The 18,141-nt window shown below is 49.3% G+C and overlaps 1 protein-coding gene across 3 annotated transcripts in view; it reads right to left on the minus strand.

Annotated features, from left to right (window-relative positions):
* The window catches only part of USP35 (ubiquitin specific peptidase 35), a 28,465-nt gene that overhangs the window by 4,896 nt on the left and 5,428 nt on the right, over positions 1-18,141 (minus strand). For all 3 annotated transcript variants that reach the window (XM_074335706.2, XM_019726381.3, XM_074335708.2), the window contains 7 exons: positions 16,310-16,992; positions 15,089-15,221; positions 13,431-13,560; positions 12,938-13,039; positions 11,240-11,398; positions 6,849-7,042; positions 17-110 (listed from right to left, as the gene is read on the minus strand). In XM_074335706.2, coding sequence (XP_074191807.2) covers positions 17-110; positions 6,849-7,042; positions 11,240-11,398; positions 12,938-13,039; positions 13,431-13,560; positions 15,089-15,221; positions 16,310-16,982 — 1,485 coding nt within the window. In that variant the 5' untranslated portion in view covers positions 16,983-16,992. The remainder of the gene's footprint in view (positions 1-16; positions 111-6,848; positions 7,043-11,239; positions 11,399-12,937; positions 13,040-13,430; positions 13,561-15,088; positions 15,222-16,309; positions 16,993-18,141) is intronic.

Genomic DNA, 18,141 nt, shown 5'->3' on the forward strand with positions numbered 1-18,141 from the left:
ACACCCAAGCACTCACCTGGCTGTGCTCCAGGAAAGCGAACAGCCACTGCAGTTTGGTCATCAAGGGCTGCGAGTTGTTCTCCGTCAAACGGAGCACACAGTGTCTGAAGCTTCAAAATAAAGCAGGAGTCCAGTGTGAGCGAAGGGCACCCAGGGAGCCTCCACTCAGCCGTACTGCAGGCAATGGGGCCTCCAGGCTAAAGGCTGAACAGACCCTTGTAGCACCAGTCTGGGCCAGGGACCAGGGAGGAGGAAGAGGTGAACAGCTGGGCTTGGCCAATGAGGTGATCCCTGAGGCCCCTTCCACTTCTGACAGCCCATCCAAGAGTCAAACAGTTGAATGTCCTAGGTCCTGTGCTCCCAAGGTTCTAAGGCTGGAACTCTCTGGCATCCTCCAGAGTCCATGCCAGTGTCATTACTGGCCACTCATACCCTTTGCCCTACTTCCCCCGGAAATGGTTTTGGACCCTTTTAGAGCACCAGGCCTTGTTCAGACATCAACCTTCCAAGTGACAGCCCCTTCTCAAGGCCCCTGCCCCTGCCCCTAGGCCCACCCCAAGTTGTTTCCCTGCCTTCTAATGAGGGAAGCAGGCATCACTGTGAGGAATGTGCTCAAAGAAGATGCTGCAGGGGTACTAGCTCCCAGTGACAGGTGAACAACTGATCCTCTGGGAGATGGGAAGGAGCCCCTCCTGACACCCACATTCCCCGGGACAGGAAGATTTCCAGACCCAGCTTAGTTCCTGTTCTCACAAGAAGCTCTGGGCGGACGGGTAAGACATCTCTCCCACCTAAACCCACTGTGTAGAACAGCGCTACCAAAGTGGGCTCCACTTAGCAGACTGTGATGAAGTTCAGAGATTGAGCATTTAGAAACTTGTGTAGCAATTTGACATTGCTATGACCATACAAGCATAAGATCATTTTTCTGGTAAGTCGTTTTATTATATTTTGCAAAAGTAAGTCTGCAGCAGACTGGAAATTAGAAACACTAAAACTAGTTCAGCAGGCAGTTTGAGAAGCACAGCAGCCACACATGAGCAAGTCCTAGAGATCAGCTCCAACCTCCTCCTACTGGACCAAAACCTCGGAGAAGAAAGCGAGGTCATACTACATAAGCCAGAAGCAAAGCTTACTTTCACTGACTTTTATTAAAGATTTCTAAGTATGGTACTATTGAAAGAATAATTAAATAAATCAACAGAACAAAATAGAGCCCCAAAATAGTATACTCATCTGATCATTGACAAAGGAGTAAAGGCCATACAATGAAGCAAAGCTAGTCTCATCAACAAATGATGCTCGAATAACTGGTCATCCACATGCACGCACGCATACACAAAATGAATCTAGACACAAACCTTACACCAATCACAAAAATAAACTCAAAATGGATCACAGAGCTAAATATAAAACAAAACTCCCAAAAGAAAATATAGACGAAAACTTAGATGACCTTGGGTATAGTGATGCCTTTTTAGATACAATAAAGACACAATCCATGAAAGAAATGATTCATAAGGTGGATTTCATTAAAATTAAAAACTGCTCTGCAAAAGATACTATCAAGAGAATTAGAAGACAAGCCAGACACTGGGAGAAAATACTTGCAAAAGACACATCTGATAAAAGGACTATTATCCAAAATATACAAAGAACTCTTAAAACTCAACAATAAGTAAACAACCCAATTAAAAAATGGGCCAAACCTCTTCACAGATACCTGACCAAAGAATATATGCAGATGACAAAGCACATGAAAAGATATTCCACCATCATATGTCATCAGGAAAATGCAAACCAAAACAACGAGATGCCACTACATACCTATCAGAATGACCAAAATCTAAAACACTGACAACACCAAATGCCCAGCGAGGATGTGGAGCAAAAGGAACTCGAATTCATTGTTATTGGAGATGCAAAATGGTACAGCCACTTTAGAAGTTAATTCAGCAGTTTCTTACAAAACTAAACATACCCTGGAAAACCTCCTGAAGACTAGCTGAACAGAAGTCCTATAACTAAGGATATAAAGAAGAAGTCATATGGAGACTGGTAGGAGAAGCAGAAGCATGAAACAGGCTGACCCCACACCCACATGTGGTGGTTAAGAAACAGAAGGGATATCTCAGCTGTGGAGGTTCCCCCGGAGGAGCAAGGGGTCCCAGCCCCACACCAGGATCTCCAGCACTGGGATCCAGTGCTGGGAAGAGAAGTCTCCCTAATTTCTGGCTCAGAAAGCCCATAGAGATTGTGGCTGAGTGAGGGGGGGTGGGGTATTGGAGTCCCAGGTGTCCTCTTAAAGGGCCCATGCATGATCTTACCCACTGACAGACTCACTTGCTCTGAGCTCGAGTGCTGGGGCAGCAGCTCAAAAAGTGCCAGGGACATAGGAGGAGGAACTGAACTATCTGGCTGAGGATGAGGGCTGGAGGGGCAGGGGTCAGGGCAGCTCAGTCCAGGGACAGAAGTGCCAGCAGATGCCACTGCTCCTTTGTTGAGCTCTCTGCCCATCCAGCCAGCAGGCACAAGCAGGTGCCAAATCTGAGCTCTCCATCAACCTAGTTAACACCATTCACCCTGCGCTGGTGATCCCCTGAGAACCCACCTCACCCAACCCAAGTATGTGGCCAGAACCTCTTCCAGTGGGTTTTCTACACAAATGGCCTGTCTCACCTCACGCTGCAGACTAACCTAAAATCTCTCAAAGGTCCACAAACCCCTAAAAAGCAGCATCTGGCCTCAGCATGCCACATACCTCCTGCTAAGTAGCCCCAAGCCTGGCACTAGTGGCAGCTGGCCTTGGTTTGCAGCTTAGCCTCTTTGAGGCATCTCCAAGCCCAGCACAGGCAGCAACCATCTGCAGATAACTTTGTAGCTCCTATAAAGTGGCTCCAGGCCAGGCACAGGCAGCAGCTGAACTTGACCTGCACCAGAGCCCTGCCAAGAGGCCCCAGAACCAATATACATGGCGGCCAGCTTCAGATCACAACAGAGCACCACCCAAGCAGTTCCACAAACAATATACCCAAAGGGTGAACTTGGCAGGCACTAGAGCCCTGCTAAAGCGAATCATGCTCAGTGGGGCCATTCCTCACAACCAGTCAGCCTGAGGGTCAATCCCACTCACTGATGTACCAACAGCAGTCAACGCTCAACTACAACAGAAAGGCACACACAACCCACACAAGGGACACCCAGTAAAGGAGACCAGAAAGACTGTGCCACTGGGCCCCACAGTACACCTACTTCAGTAAAGTGGCAGGATACAAAATTAATATTCAGAAATCAGTGCATTTTTATACACCAATATAAAAATGCACTGATTTCTGAATATTAATTTTTTTCAGAAAGAAATTAAGAATAATCCCATTTATAATTGCATCAAAAAAATAAAATACCTAGGAGGAAATTTAACCAAAGAGATAAAAGACCCCTACTCAGAAAACTCTAAGACACTGAAGAAAGAAACTGAAGAAGATAGAAAAAAAATGGAAGGATAGGAAGAATTAACATTGTGAAAATGTCCATACTACCCAAAGCAACCTACAGATTCAATGAAATCCCTATCAAAATTCCAATGTCATTTCTCACAGAAATAGAAAAAACAATCCTAAAATTTGTAAGGAACCACAAAGACCCTGTGAGAAAGGTCTTTGAGAAAGAAGAACAAAAATAGAGGAACATTATGCTTCCTGGTTTCAAACTATATTACAGAGCTATCATAATCAAAACAGTATGGTATTGGCATAGAAACATACACACAGATCAATGAAACCGAATAGAGAGCCCAGAAATAAACCTACCCATATATGGTCAATTAACATACAACAAAAGAGCCAAGAATATTCAATGGGGAAGCGCAGTCTCTTCAATAAATGGTATTGAAAAAAACTGGACAGCCACATGCTAGAGAATGAAACTGGACCACACTCTTACACCATACAAAAGAATCAATTCAAAATGAATTAAGATTGAATGTAAGACCTGAAGCCATCTGACTCCTATAAGAAAACATAGGCTATAAGCTCCTTGACATAAGTCTTGGTGATGATTTTTTTAAATTTAATAGCAAAAGCAGAGGTAACGAAAGCAAAAATAAACAAGTGGGACTACATTAAACTAAAAAGCTTCTACAGAGCAAAGAAACCACCAACAAAATGAAAAGGCAACCTATGGAACAAGAGAAAACATTTGCCAAGCCATGTATCTTATAAGGGGTTAATGTCCAAAATATATAAAGAATGTATAGAACTCAATAGCAAAAAATAATCCAATTAAAAAATAGGCATGGGATCTAAATACACATTTTTCCAAAGAAGACATACCTATGGCCAACAGGTATATGAGAAGTTGATCAATAACATCGGGAAAATGTAAATCAAAACCACAATGAGCTATCACCTCATACCTGTTAGAATGGCTCTTATCACAAAGACAAGAAATAAGTGTTGGCGAGGAGATGGAGAAAAGGGAACCATCCTGTACTGTTTGTAGGATTGCAAATCTGTGCAGCCGCTATGGAAAATAGTATGGAGGTTCCTTAAAAAATTAAAAATAGTACCTTATGACCCAGCAATTCCACTTCTGGGTATTTATCCAAAGAAAACAAAAAACTGACTTGAAAAGATAGGGGCAGCAGGTTAGCTCAGTTGGTTAGAGCGCGGTGCTCTTAACAGCAAGGTTGCCGGTTTAATCCCCACATGGGCCACTGTGAGCTGTGCCCTCCACCCCTAGATTAAAACAACTACTTGACTTGGAGCTGATGGGTCCTGGAAAAACACACTTAAATAAATAAAAGTTTAACAAAGAAAAGATGTAAAAAAAAAAAAAAGATATATGTACCCCATGTTCTTTGCAGCATTATTTATAACAGCCAAGATATGGAAACAACCTAAGTGTCCACTGAGAGATAAATGGATAAAGAAAATGTGGTGTGTGTGTGTGTGTGTGTGTGTGTGTGAGAGAGAGAGAGAGAGAGAGAGAGAGAGAGAGAGAGAGAGAGAGAGAGAGAGGAATATTATTCAGACATGAGAAAAAAGGAAATCCTGTCATTTGTGACAACTGAGTAAACCTGGAAAACATGATGTGAAGTGAAATCAGACAGACAGAAAAAGATAAACAATGTATGATCAAATTATATGTTGAATCTAACAACAACAACAACAAAAAACCCACCAAACTTATATAGAAAACAGATTGCTGGTTGCCAGAAGTGGAAGGTGGTAAGTGGACAAAATCAGTACAGGTGCTCAAAAGGTACAAACTTCCAGTTATAACATACGTAAGTCCTGGGGATGTCACTATATTGTACACTTGAAATTAATACATTGTCAATTATATCTCAATTAAAAAATAATAAATAAGAAGCAACCTCTTTCAATAGCAAAAAAAAAAAAAAAAAGACTATCCAGAGAACAAAAAGCCAACCCAACCCACAGAATGGGAAAAAATATTTGCAAATAGTGTATCTGATAAGGGATTGATTCTCTTTATATAGAGAACTCAAATTCAACAAAAAAACAAACAACCTGATTCAAAACTGGGCAGTGGACTTGAATAGACATTTCCCCAAAGAAGACATACAAATGGCCAATAAACAAATGAGAAGATGTTCAACATCACTAATCATCGGAAATGCAAATTAAAACTACAATGATACCACCTCACACCCATTAGAATGGCTACTATCAACAACAACAAAAAAAAAAACACAGAAAGTAAGTGTTGGTGAGGATGTGGAGAAACTGGAACATTGCATTGTTGGTGGGAATGTAAAGTGGTGCAGTCACTGTAGAAAACAGTATGGAGGTTCAGGAAAAAGTTAAAAATAGAACTACCATATGATCTAGCAATTCCATTTCTGGATATACACTCAAAAGAATCGAAAGCAGGGTCTCGAAGAGATGTTTGTGCACCCATGTTCAGATCATCATTATTCACAACAGTTAAAACATGGAAGCCATTTAAGTGTCCATCAATGGATGAACAGATTACCAAAATGTGGTTTATATATACAATAGAATATTATTCGGCCTTTAGAAGAAATTCTGCAACGTGCTACAATATGGATGAACCTGGAGGACATCCACTAAGTGAACAAACCCAATCACAAGACTGTAGGATTCCACTTATATGAAGTACTTAGAATAGAGACAGAATCAGTGACAGAAAGTATAATGGTGGTTGCCAGAGGCTGGTGGGGAGAGGAGAATGGAAATCTGGGAAATTATTGTTTAATAGGTACAGAATTTCAGATTTACAAGATGAAGAGTTATGGGATAGATGGTGGTGATGGCTGCACAACAATGTGAATGTATTGAATACCACTGAATTGTACACTTACAAATGTTTCAGATGGTAAATTTTATGTTATATGCATTTTAACACACACACAATTGGAAGGGAAAAAGATGTCTACTTCTGTGGCTGAAACCCTGACTGATTTTTAAGTAAGCCATAAGTTAGGTAGCCATTGACAATGAAGATTTTGTTTGTTTTAGTAAAAGGGCAGGGCAGAGGGGGGTTAATACCAGAGTGAGGGGGAGTTCTACTCTGGAAGACACGACCCACCCCACAGACTCCAGAAGTCAGTGATGTTTACCAGCCCAGCGCCTGCAGCCCCCTCACGAGTTCCCATCCAGTCTTGACCTACTGCCTTGGCGGGAGGCTGGAGACCTCTGGGGCCACTCTCCTGTCCTTCATGTACCCACAGTCCTCAGGGAATTATGCCAACAATGCAAAGCATGATTCAGTTTCTCCAAACCCCCATCCCCACCTTCACACGCCCGGGAGCCCAAAGGAGAGAAGCAGAGGCACCCAGGGAATTCAAAAGCAGCACCTACTCAGAAGCCATGAACAAAGCCTGAAGGACGCTATTCACGTAGCACGTGTTGCCCAGATTGATTAAACCAATCTTGCCCGTGTCTGACTTGGCCATGAGCCGGGGGTAGAAGCCAGCCAGCTCACTCTTCTGTGAGGTCCAGGCATCCTGCCCCAGCAGCTGCTTGATGCGGTCCTCATTGGGAACGTGGAGGTCCTGAGGAGAGAACAAGTCAGCAGGAGAGTGGGCACCAGGGTCAGCTCTAAAAATGTCACCTCCTCCAGGAAGCCTTCCTGGACTACAGCCTACCCCACACGCACCCAAGCACATTCCCCCACAAACGTTCTAGAAATGGGTATGAATAGCCACGAGCTTTCAAACTTATTCTAGGTTCTCACCTTGACATGTGGGCCTTCTACATGATTAATGTCGAACTGCCTTAAGAAGGTGGTAAAATCCCCATTTGATAGATGAAAAAAACTGAGACTCAGATAAAGAATTTTGCAGGGACATACAGGCAGTCAGAGAAGAATCTGTAGGTTCTTAGAAGAGCCCAGGGTCTAAGAGACTCTAAGCCATGACAGCACTGGCACCCAGGCCACATCCAGTGGTGTCGACATTTCAGTCCTAGTCCGATTCTCATCCTCATGAGCTGTCTGACTGTGGTGGTCCATGTGCCTCTGTGACTCAGTCAGTTAACCTCCCTGGGCCTCAGTTTCCTCCTTTGGCAAATGAGGACACGCCCACCTGATGTCCGTTTGGCGCACTACACTTGCACACAATGACACTCCTACTTTCAGGTTTACAGAGTCAGCCTTTTGGAATTAGTCACGCCCCACCCACACCCCAGAACTTAATCCTACAGTCAGAATGGTGGGAGGTCCAGGGGTCTGAAGTACGGGTCCCCAGTCACGGGCTCAGGGACTACACGCTTTCCCACTCGTTATCCTTTTTCACATTAAATAGCTGCACCTAAAAGAATATTAGCACTGGTTCTAATGATGATACATTTTAAAGAAATGTACCTAAGCACGATTAGAGTTACTTCGTAGACTTAGGCAACATTCTTGACAGTTCCTCTAGCCCTGCTCTTATTTCCAGACCCTGAGCAGTCCCTACGTTTGTCCAAGGCTCCAGAGCTTCAAACCAGATTAGCACCGACAGCACACATGCTCTGGCCACTGCAGGTCTGGCTCCAGCAGTGGTTTAACCCTTCTCCTCATTCATTTCTCAGGATCACTTATCAGATTAGTTAGACAGCTCTCACAGATAATAAAAAAAAATGTAGGAGCTGCCAGAGGGGAGATAAGACGGTATGGCTCAGTGTCATGTCTCGTAGACCATTCTTTTATCTTCGTATTGTTCCCTCTCCAATCCCCACTCCACACAACATGAACAAATAGGGACGAAAAAGCAGAGAGAACCACACACATGCACACACGCACACACAGAAGACCCAAAAATATCCACACTCAAAAAAAAACATCAAATGTCATCTTCCTAAAGCAGGTAACTTTGTCCTCTTAGGAACATAAAACAAGAACGTCCAAATCACTCTCAAGCTCCTAATGTTACTGGAAATTTACAATGGCTCCCTTAGCAAGGACCACAGCTCCCAGAGAAACTGCCATTACCTGATACAACTGCCTACTTAAGAGAACTTTCCAGAATTAACTTATAAAGGAGCCTGTATACAAAGACAGAATATATGTATTCTGTACTCCTAGAATACATGTGAAAATTTTATAAACAAAATCCTGCAGAAAATTTGCTGTCTTGCCTCTCAAACTGCCTTGTACCAACGGGTATTCAAAGCCTTGGGGCAAAAGTAGCAACCCTTCCTGGACATATATGCTCTAATATTCAAGGAAGAAATGTATGTTCATATTAAAACAAATATAATTATGAACTACATCCTTCAGTCTCTGAGATGAAATGAGATATTTGAGAAACTCTAAGCTTGCGTCAGGCTACTGGGGGTAAGTCCCGTCCTTCCTCTGACGTCAAGTCCTTCAGCGGAAGCGTTTGAAAAGCCCAGATCTGCTCTGGTTTTCAAGGCCCTCTGCTCTGCTGATCTTACTGATCTCCACTCTGCTCCACCATGTTCCCACCCCCACCCAGCCCTCTGCCAGTCCCCAGCCTTCAAGGTCTAACCACTGTCCTCTCTCTAGCAGGGTTTCCGGGATCTTCTCAAATGGGGTCCCCACACTACCTGTGCCTGTGCTATAAAGCCTAAACCCCCGCACCGAGTGGTACAGGTATTGGCAGACTCACCTTGTCCCCTGGACTAGACCACAGCCCCTGGTGTGCAAAGCCTGGGCCTCACTCAGCGTGGGTTTCCCTCAGGGCCCACCGAGGGCCTTGCTCCCTCCTCCGGTTCACACCTCCATGACAGCAGGCTTCACACCACAGTCACGTGCACTCACTGACATTTACTGGGCACAGAGACCAAAATGACGGGGTCCCTTGCCCACCAGAAGCTCACAATTAGCAGGAAACAGTAACAGTCACGTCCAATACGTGGAAGTCCTGTCTCCTCTGCTCATCCACCTCGTGACAGGGAACTCACTACCTAGCAAGGAAGCCCCTGCTTTTGTAGGTGCACACTGACTATTAAAAAACACTTTTTCATGTTAAGTTGAAAACACTGAGGCGATCCAAGTCAATGCCAGAGGTATTGTGTGTTGTCACCAACTTTCACTCACAGTAGATTGTTCCCTTGTATGTTTTGTAATTTTTGTATTGAAAACTCATCTTCAGTAGAATCTTATCTTTGTGGCTTGAAAGCAGTTTCATTTCCATTTCTACTAGGCAACCCTGGGTATTACAAGCTTAGGATCACTTTTAATGTTAGTTTCTGAGCTTAGGGGTCCCACAACCCCAAAGATGGTATGAATTTGAACCCTTAAACCAACATGAGAGCAGGCCACTGATTGCAAATTTCTTTTTTTCCAATTCAGAGCCCAGACCAAGCCAGAAAAGTTTCCTTGATGTCTATTGAGGACCATGTGTATATTTTTTCTAGATCAACTCCTGCGAACGGGCAAGCCTTTCTTGGGTCGTGGCTTATGTGGCCTCATAGTGCTAACCCCCTTCTAGGGGCGGGCCCTAAGCCTCACCACATGTGCCCATCAGCTCAAGCCACTCCGTGACTGAGGTCGGCTGTCGTACCCACCCTCCCTCCACATCCCAGGACGAAAGCATCACCTCTCACTTACCATTCTGGAACTCAGTTTTCCTTTTTGGCCCCTGGGGATTCCCCCTTACTGTCTTGCAAGTTCAGCTATGTACTTAAAAAGATGTTTGTTATATCTTAACAACCATTTCTGGTATTTTGTAAGTGGGACACTTTTCAGGTGACCTGTCTGCCCTGCTACAAAAATGGAAGTCACAGGAGAGACTCTGAAAGGGCCTCTACCTACCCACACATCTTCCACACACGCTTGGCCCTGCCCTCTGCATCAAGCAATCCCGTCCTGCTCTCTCTCACTAGCTCCATGATTTTGTACAAGTCACCAAATCTCTCCAAATCTCATTTTCCTCATCTATGAAACTGAAGTAACCATAGTATCTGCTCGACAGGCTTCTTGTGAGCATGAGAAGAGAAAATATACGGGAAAACGCTGCCAAATGTGGCGCTATCGACGGGTTGGTTACTGTCCTAGCAACCCAGCCGCCTAATTCAGAAGCCTTTCTCCCTGTAGCCTCCTCCTCTTACTGGAGACGAGCTTTCCCTCTTCTGGTTCCTCACTGCTTGTGGCTAACCCTCTCAGGCAATTCATACACTGCTTAGATCAGTTACTTTTATACAAGTGTTTAACCCCACCCCCACCCCCCCGGCTGAAAGCTCCTCAATGGAGGTGACTCATGCCTGTGTCCCCAGTTCCTAGCCTGGGCCTGGCACATAGCAGAATCAGTAAAATCACATGAACAATTAATTATAAACAATCCCTGCTGTGGCGTGCTCATCGTGGTGGGAGAGACAGACACACAGTGAGTGACAACATGTGGCAGAGGAAGGCCCCAGGGCTGTGGGAACCCAGAGAGACCTTGACCCAGCCTGCTGGTGGGAGGAAGGTATTGAGAGTTACCCGGGAAGGCTTCCTGAGGGAGGTAACACTTGAACAGAGCCTTAAAGGATTTGTAGGAACGATCCAGGCAAAACAAGGGTTTAGTTAGAGAGAATGGCATATGCAAAAGCTCAGAGCAGTCATGAGAGAGGATGAGCCGTGCAGGGAACGGCAGATGGCTCAGTGTGTCTGAAGCACAGGATGGACCAGGGGAAGTGATAGAGATAGCCAGGGACCAAATGATGGGGGCTCCCCAACCTGTGGCATGGCCCTGAGCAAGGCCCCAATAGACACTCTCTCTCGTCAGAGTGGGGCGAGGGAGCCGTAGAGGGCTGTCACTCACCTTGATGGCCTCCATGACAGGCTCATACAGGTCCGGGAAGCCCGGGAACCGGAACACCATGCAGTGGACCAGCTCTGCCAGCTGCTCCAGGCAGCTGGTCCCAGAGTTGGAGTCCTCCTTGAGCAGAGAGGCCACCATGGGGGGGATGTGAGGGAGAAGCTGTGAGAGCAGAGTGGGGTTAGGCTGAGACATGGGAAGGTGGTCACTGCTGAAGACACCCAGAGCTCCCTGAGACGTCTGCTCCCTTGACCACATGGGGCTCTGAGCTCTGCAGGCAGGTGACTCTCCTTACAAGATCTGTGATCTTGGATGCCCTGCCTCAGTCTCTTCACCCATAAAATGGGATCTATAATTCCCTCCTCACCACAGGGAAGGCCTGAGCCCAAGCCTAAGCTTCACAACCAGCCCTGCCCGAAGGCCTGAATGAGCAGGGCTCCCCTGCCCACCCAGGAGTCATGCTGGGGTCGCAGTGTGGCCAGCCAGCGGGCAGCCTGATAGAGCACGGGTGGCCGCCCGGGGGGCAAACACCATCATTCTCTCAGCAAACATGCATGTCAAGCATGTCACCCTCACAGCGACTTTACAGGGCAGTGATTATTATCCCCATTTTCTAGATGAAGATGTTAAAGTTCGTGAGGATCCGTAACCTGCCAAGAAGTTCACCGTGGGTTATGGGAGAAGCTGGGGTATGAATGAGGTCTGTCTGAATCCAAAGCCTGTTTCTTTCCTCTGAGCTATGGAGAGTTAAGTTTCAAACCCATGGGGGTGCCACACCACAACGTCCCAGGGATGGACAGAGGCCACAGGAACTGGGAGCAGGGGTGCCCAGGAGACGGATGGAAAGAAACCCCTATCTGTCAAGTCCCTAGGACGTGGCAGGCTCTTGACAAATATTACTTCATCTGACCCCCACCCACCATCCTATGGATTACACCCCTGTTCGGGCTCTGAAAGATAAGGGCTCAGCCCAAGGTCACCACATCTGGCAAACAGCAGAGCTGGGACTCAACCCTAAGTACCTCAATCTCTGGGTCTGTGCTTCTCCCACTGCAGCAAAAAGGGAAGCAGGGATTTCTGCCCTGACCAGGGGCCATCAGAATCAAGGGCCCCATCTCAGGTCCTCAGAAGGCAGTCCCCCAGGGCCACAGTCTGTCCTTCCCAAGGGAGGGCCCGGAAGCCAGCAGAAAGGGGCCTGAGCTGGAGGCCAGGCCACCTGGGAGCTGGCAAGCAGCAGGGTACAGGAAGGGCACTGGGTCAGAAGTTAGATCAACATGGGTAGAATCCTCCCTGTACTTCTCTCCAGCTATGTGTCCGGGACAAGTGACTTAACGTCCTGCAGTTTCCTCAAGTGAAAAATGGAGAAAATGACAGAACCTCCTTGGGAGGAGTTGCTCTAGGAGTTGAATGAATGAACCTATGTACTGCCTTTAGCATTGTGACTGGCACACAGCTAGCACCCAGGAACCATACACTGCCATCATTCGAGGCCTGTCGCTCCACTACCAGCCCATGGTGAGGCCATACAAATTCTCTGGCCTCAGCTTCCTATCTGTAAATCGGGGTCCCAGGTATCCTACAGTCCTAACATCCAGGGCTTCGAAGGCTTGGCCTTCAAGCCCCAACCCCTTAACCCCCAACAGAAACAGCATGTCTGGCCTCCAGCCAGACCAGTGGGGATGCAGCGGGATGGGCCCTTACCAGGTGGAAGGCCTCGTGGGAGTGCTGGAAAGTCAGGAGCATGTACTTGAGGACAGACAAAGCAGATCCCCGGACAATGGGGTACAGAAGCTTGGAAAACACCTGAAAGAGAATCCCTGGTCAGGAGTGCCCCAGGCCTGGCCCACCCAAGGCCGCGTGCAGCCCCACCAGCTAGAGCTGACGCAGCAGACCCAGGCCTGAGCAAGAATAGAAGTGCTCAGAGGCCTGGGTGGACAGACAGATGGTGAAATGGACAACTATACTTAGATATCTAAGGGATGGACAGACACACCAAAAGTAACATACACATGCCTGAATGAGTAGTCAGAGGAATGAATGGGGGAACCTGAGGCCCAAAGAGAGACAGTGAATTGTCCCAGGTCACAGTGCGCTTGGGTGGGGGTGCCAGTGCGCTGCCCTCAGACCTGCACTGCCCCTGGCAAGAGGCTAGTGGGCAAAGCCATAGCAGGGGCCAGGACAGGGGCCCACCAACCTTCTCAATTTTGGCGAGTGAAACCTCGATCAAGATGCTGAACTTCTTAACAGCAGCCAGACCCTTCAGCAGTGCAATGATCCACTGGTCAATGTTCCTCCCCAGGGGCCAGGACACCCAGTCGATCATCCTGGTGAAGCGAGTGACAGTGACACAGGGGCCATCGAGGCCCCGATGCCTGGGAGGGGGCAGCCCGGGGACTGGCCACCACGTCCCGAGGCCCTACACTGTTCACACCTGCACAGGGCAGCCCGGGGTCCCTGGAATGAACAAGACACCTCCGGAATATTTACTGAGCCCAGTAAGGCACCTGGCAGAGACGAGCGCTCCAAGTCCAGCAGGAGGGGAGCCAGGCCCTCTCAGCACCCCAAACCTCACCCCCATATACACTGGCTGCAGTAGAAGAACGGGGTTTGGGGGGTGCCTCTGCCTAGACCCCAATAGCAGGAGGAGCATTGTCCCTGGGCCAAAAGCTCTGGCTCCCCAAACCATGGCTTGTGACCTGGAACAAGTCGCTTACTCTCTGAGCCCCCGTTTCTTCCTGTGTAACATGGGAACAATGCCTACCAACAGCAGGGTTGTTGTATGGATTAAAAGAGATACCGAGAGCTAACACTTCTGTAGTATTCACTCTGTGCCAGGCACTGTCTTACACGTATTAACCCATCCGACCCCACCACGTAATATCGGTATGCACAGAGCTTGAAGCTGCCACCTAGTCGGTGCTCACGAAAATGTCACGATTATTTTTATACTCGGTAAACCATGCTATTAACGAGGCAAAACAATGGAGAGCAAAGTGACAGTAACTATAATATAATAGCTTCTAGGCATTTTACATGTATTATCCGATTTTATCTAATTTAATCCTCAAAACAATCTTATAAGATGGATTCGATCATAGTACAACTTATAGGTAAGGAAGCTGAAACTTACAGAAATTGAATAACTTGCCCAAAAGTCACACAGACAAGAAGTGGTCGAGCCAGGATTTGAACCCAGGCAGCTTACCTCTAGAGGCCACCCTGTTACCCACTAGACAAAGACTCTAGGACGGCCCAATAGAGACAGTGGATCTGCACGTGGGTATGAAATAAATGGCAAGGGGAGGCATGCCAGGTGAAGGGGGTGTGCAGAGCCAAAAGCCTGACAGGCAGGAGGGGAGGCAGCAGATTCCGGGATCACTGAATGGGCGAGTGTGGCTCGATCACAGGCTCAATGATGTCCAAATGAGATGGGGGACGCGCGAGAGCTCTGTGAGCTAAAAGGCAGCCAAACTGTTTGTCATACTTGTCGAACTCAGAAAGCAATTACTAAGTACCTTCACCTTCTAATATAACCCCATGGCAGCCTGACAACTTCTTTCACCACCACCCACATTTGCTATTACAGAATGGGAAACTGAGGCTCAGAGAGTTCACTGACCTGTCCAGGGCCTCACAGCTGATACCCCGCCTGACAGCATCCTAAGGCAGGGCGCTCTATGTCTCCCACATCCAGCCCTGGGCCAGGCACAAAGCAAGGCTCAAGAAAGGACGGATGAATGAAGAAGCATGAGGGCCTGGGCCCTCTGACATTAAATCTAACCCAGCACCGACCCAGAGGACGGGGCTTCTAGAAGGGATAGGGACCTGACCAACGCCCCGCCCTCAGCCCACCTGCCGATGGCAGTCAGCATCTGGGAGTCCGTCACACTGTCATCATTGCTGAGGTTCCGGACGACGCCATCCATGAGCTCCAGCGGGAGGTGCTGGACCATGCTGGCCAGCGCACTGGACGGGGGCTCCTCCTCTGGAACAGAGGGCTGGGCTGAGCTTTGCAAGGCACATGTGCCCCCCACCTCCCATCATCCCATTCCTCCTGATGGGAGCGAACTCGGCTGGGCCTCTGCAAAGAGCACATCAGGACCACGTCCTCACCCCCTCAGCATCACAGCCTCTGAGTCCATCTTAACTAACGCATTCACTCTTCAAACCTCCACTGACACTGCTTTGGGCCTAGCCGTGTGCTAGGCGCACACACACACACACACACACACAAACCCATGCACTGACCCCCAACTGCGGGTGAACAGGCAAGGCCTTTAGAAGGGGTAACACTGGAGCTGACATGAGCAGGTAGGAGGCCCGTGTGGACTTTGGGGGAGGGAGGACATTCCAGGTGCAACCACAAAGACAAAGGCCTAAAGGTGAGAAAGAGCATTTAGTTATAAAAATTGGTTGTCCATTTGTCTAAGGACCCGGGTCCTTACACACTCGGCCTTGGTTCTTCCTGCCACCAGGTCCATTACCTTCCTTTCCCATATGAGGGAAGGCACAGAACTATCTTCAGTTATTTATACTATCGTCCAAGTTCCAGCTGTCAATGGAGGACCAAAATGTTACACGGCAGAGGTGACACCTACAGGACAGGCTCCACTGTGTCTCCAGACCTTCCGTCTGCCTGCCCAGAGCACCTTGCCCCCGCTGCTGCCCAGCTCTCCAAGATCTGGCTCAAAAGTCACCACTGCTAAGAAACCCACCTGCCTCAGAGCATGATGACCGCCCGGGCCCGCCTCCCGTTGCCTCGCTCAGCCTCCAGGTCCTCCTTCTGGCCAGATTAATCGGGTTTGTCCTTTATCCCACATCAAGCAGTCCGCTCCTCCCTACATACCCGGCACCCGCCACCGGACAGGCCCCCCAGCAGGCGCTCCGCACAGGCTTGCTAACTAAAAGTTGGAACATAGCTTCTCCCACCTGTGCATTTGCCCCTGGCTCACACATACCACACCTACGCGAGCACACCAAGCAGAAGAATGTGCAGGAGCAGCCACCTGCCCAGGCGTGCATCCAGGACCTCGGCGCGCGCGAGCTCCCGCCCCAGCCCCAGAGCACACGCACCTGTGCAGGAGATGACAGCGAACAGCTCCTTGAGGCAGGGCAGGATGGCTGCAGGCTGCGCACGCCACAGCTGCGCCAGGAGCGCGCTCACTTGCTGGGCCTGCTCCAGGAACTCCACTGCACCCTCCTCGCCCTCGGCGGGACAGCGGAAGCGGCCGAGGCAACGCACCAGCTGCTGGCAGAAGAGCAGGCGGTGCGGGCCATCGGGCACGCAGCGCGGGTGCCGCGCCAGCAGCCGGGCCACCTGCGCGCAGACCGCGGGCCCCGGGCGCTCGCAGACGGTGCGCAGCACCTCGCGCCGCAGCAGCGCGAACACCTCTTCCGCCGCGGGCCCCGCCGGCAACAGCTGCAGACCCAGCTGCACGCAGGCGAGCGCGCGGGGCCCCGGCGGGCCGGCGCCACTCTGCAGCAGGCGCAGCACGCGGCGCGCACTGAAGAACTCAGCGAAGACATCTGGATGGTGCCGTCCGGCCACGTGCAGCAGCTGGCAGCCCACGCGGCGCGGCAGCTCGTCGGCGCCGCCCACGTAGAGGCGCGTGCCCAGGGCCAGGAGCGCCAGGCACTGCTCCCGCTCCAGCGGCTGCCGCGCCGCCTCCAGCACGCGCCGTACCAGCCCTTGCTTCACGCTTGCCGGGTATGACGACGTCACCACCGCCTCCAGAATCTTGTCCATGGCGGCCGTGCTGTGGGAAACAGGGCGCAGGTTCACACTCTGCCTGGCAGCTCCAATACCCCATGTGTTCCCCTGCGTGCTGGGCAAGCAACTCAACCTTTCTGGGCCTCCGTTTCCTCATCTGTGAGATGTGGCAAGGATACCTACCTCGCTGGGAAGTGTCATAATGAGGTAAAGTACAATGCCTGGCATATAAAAAGCCCTAGTGTGTTTTAGTTATGCCTGATGTGCGTCTTTAATCTCCCAAAGGCAACACTTGAGCTCTCCTCCACCTCCCACCCCTTTGCCCTTCTCTCCCCAGGCTTCCCTGCTGACCTCACCCACTTTTGGGGCAGGTAAGAGCTAGATCTAGAAGCTGCTGTCCAGAGTTTTGGCCAAGTCATGTCCTGTGGTACAGATGAAATAGGACACACACACACACACACACCCCCCACACCTCCAGGGAAGGACTTAGGGCGCCAAGGGAGGGCCAACAGGTTTTCCCAAGATCCCTTGCATACTTTATTCTGCCCCCAATCGGCTTCTTGCTCTTTCTCAAATGACCTACAGCTTTCCAAGACTGCCCTTCTGTGCGTACGCTGTGCCTTTGCCTGAAACGTCCTCTCTCCCAAGACCTCCACCACCACCACACACACAACCAGGCAAACTGTTTTCCTTCAAAGCCCACCCCAAACACGCTGTCCTCAGTGAGAACAGCCTTGGACCTGCAGGCACCACTTCATCCATCACCCTGGATTCCTAGAGCCGCCTGCAGTCTCTTCCTCCCTCATAGCTGGACTCACATAGTGCCGGGGACGTATGGGTCCAAATCCCCTCCTTGGAGCAGCAGCCGGTCTCTGCTCCGTAGACGCAGGGCCCCGCCTGCCTCCCCAGCCTCAACCCACACCAGCCCCTCTAGCTTCGTTCACTGTGTTCTCCCTGCCACTGGACCCTTTGCATGTGTTCTACCATCCCCTCCTAGCTTGGCTCACCCTGCAGACCTCAGCTCAAACTCACTTCCTCCAGGAAGCCTGGCCTGACCTTCCTGCCTGGGTCCAATGCCTGTTAACAACTTCAAAGCATCCCATCCCCCTTCCTAGCATTTATCATGACGACTTGACTGGAGTCGGCCTCCTCCTCTACTAGACGAGTATGCAGGCGTGCCTGCATTGTGCTTCAC

The sequence above is a fragment of the Rhinolophus sinicus genome, chromosome 14 (genome assembly GCF_057876585.1).
Source record: "Rhinolophus sinicus isolate RSI-liver-muscle chromosome 14, RSI-T2T, whole genome shotgun sequence".
NCBI lineage: Eukaryota > Metazoa > Chordata > Mammalia > Chiroptera > Rhinolophidae > Rhinolophus > Rhinolophus sinicus.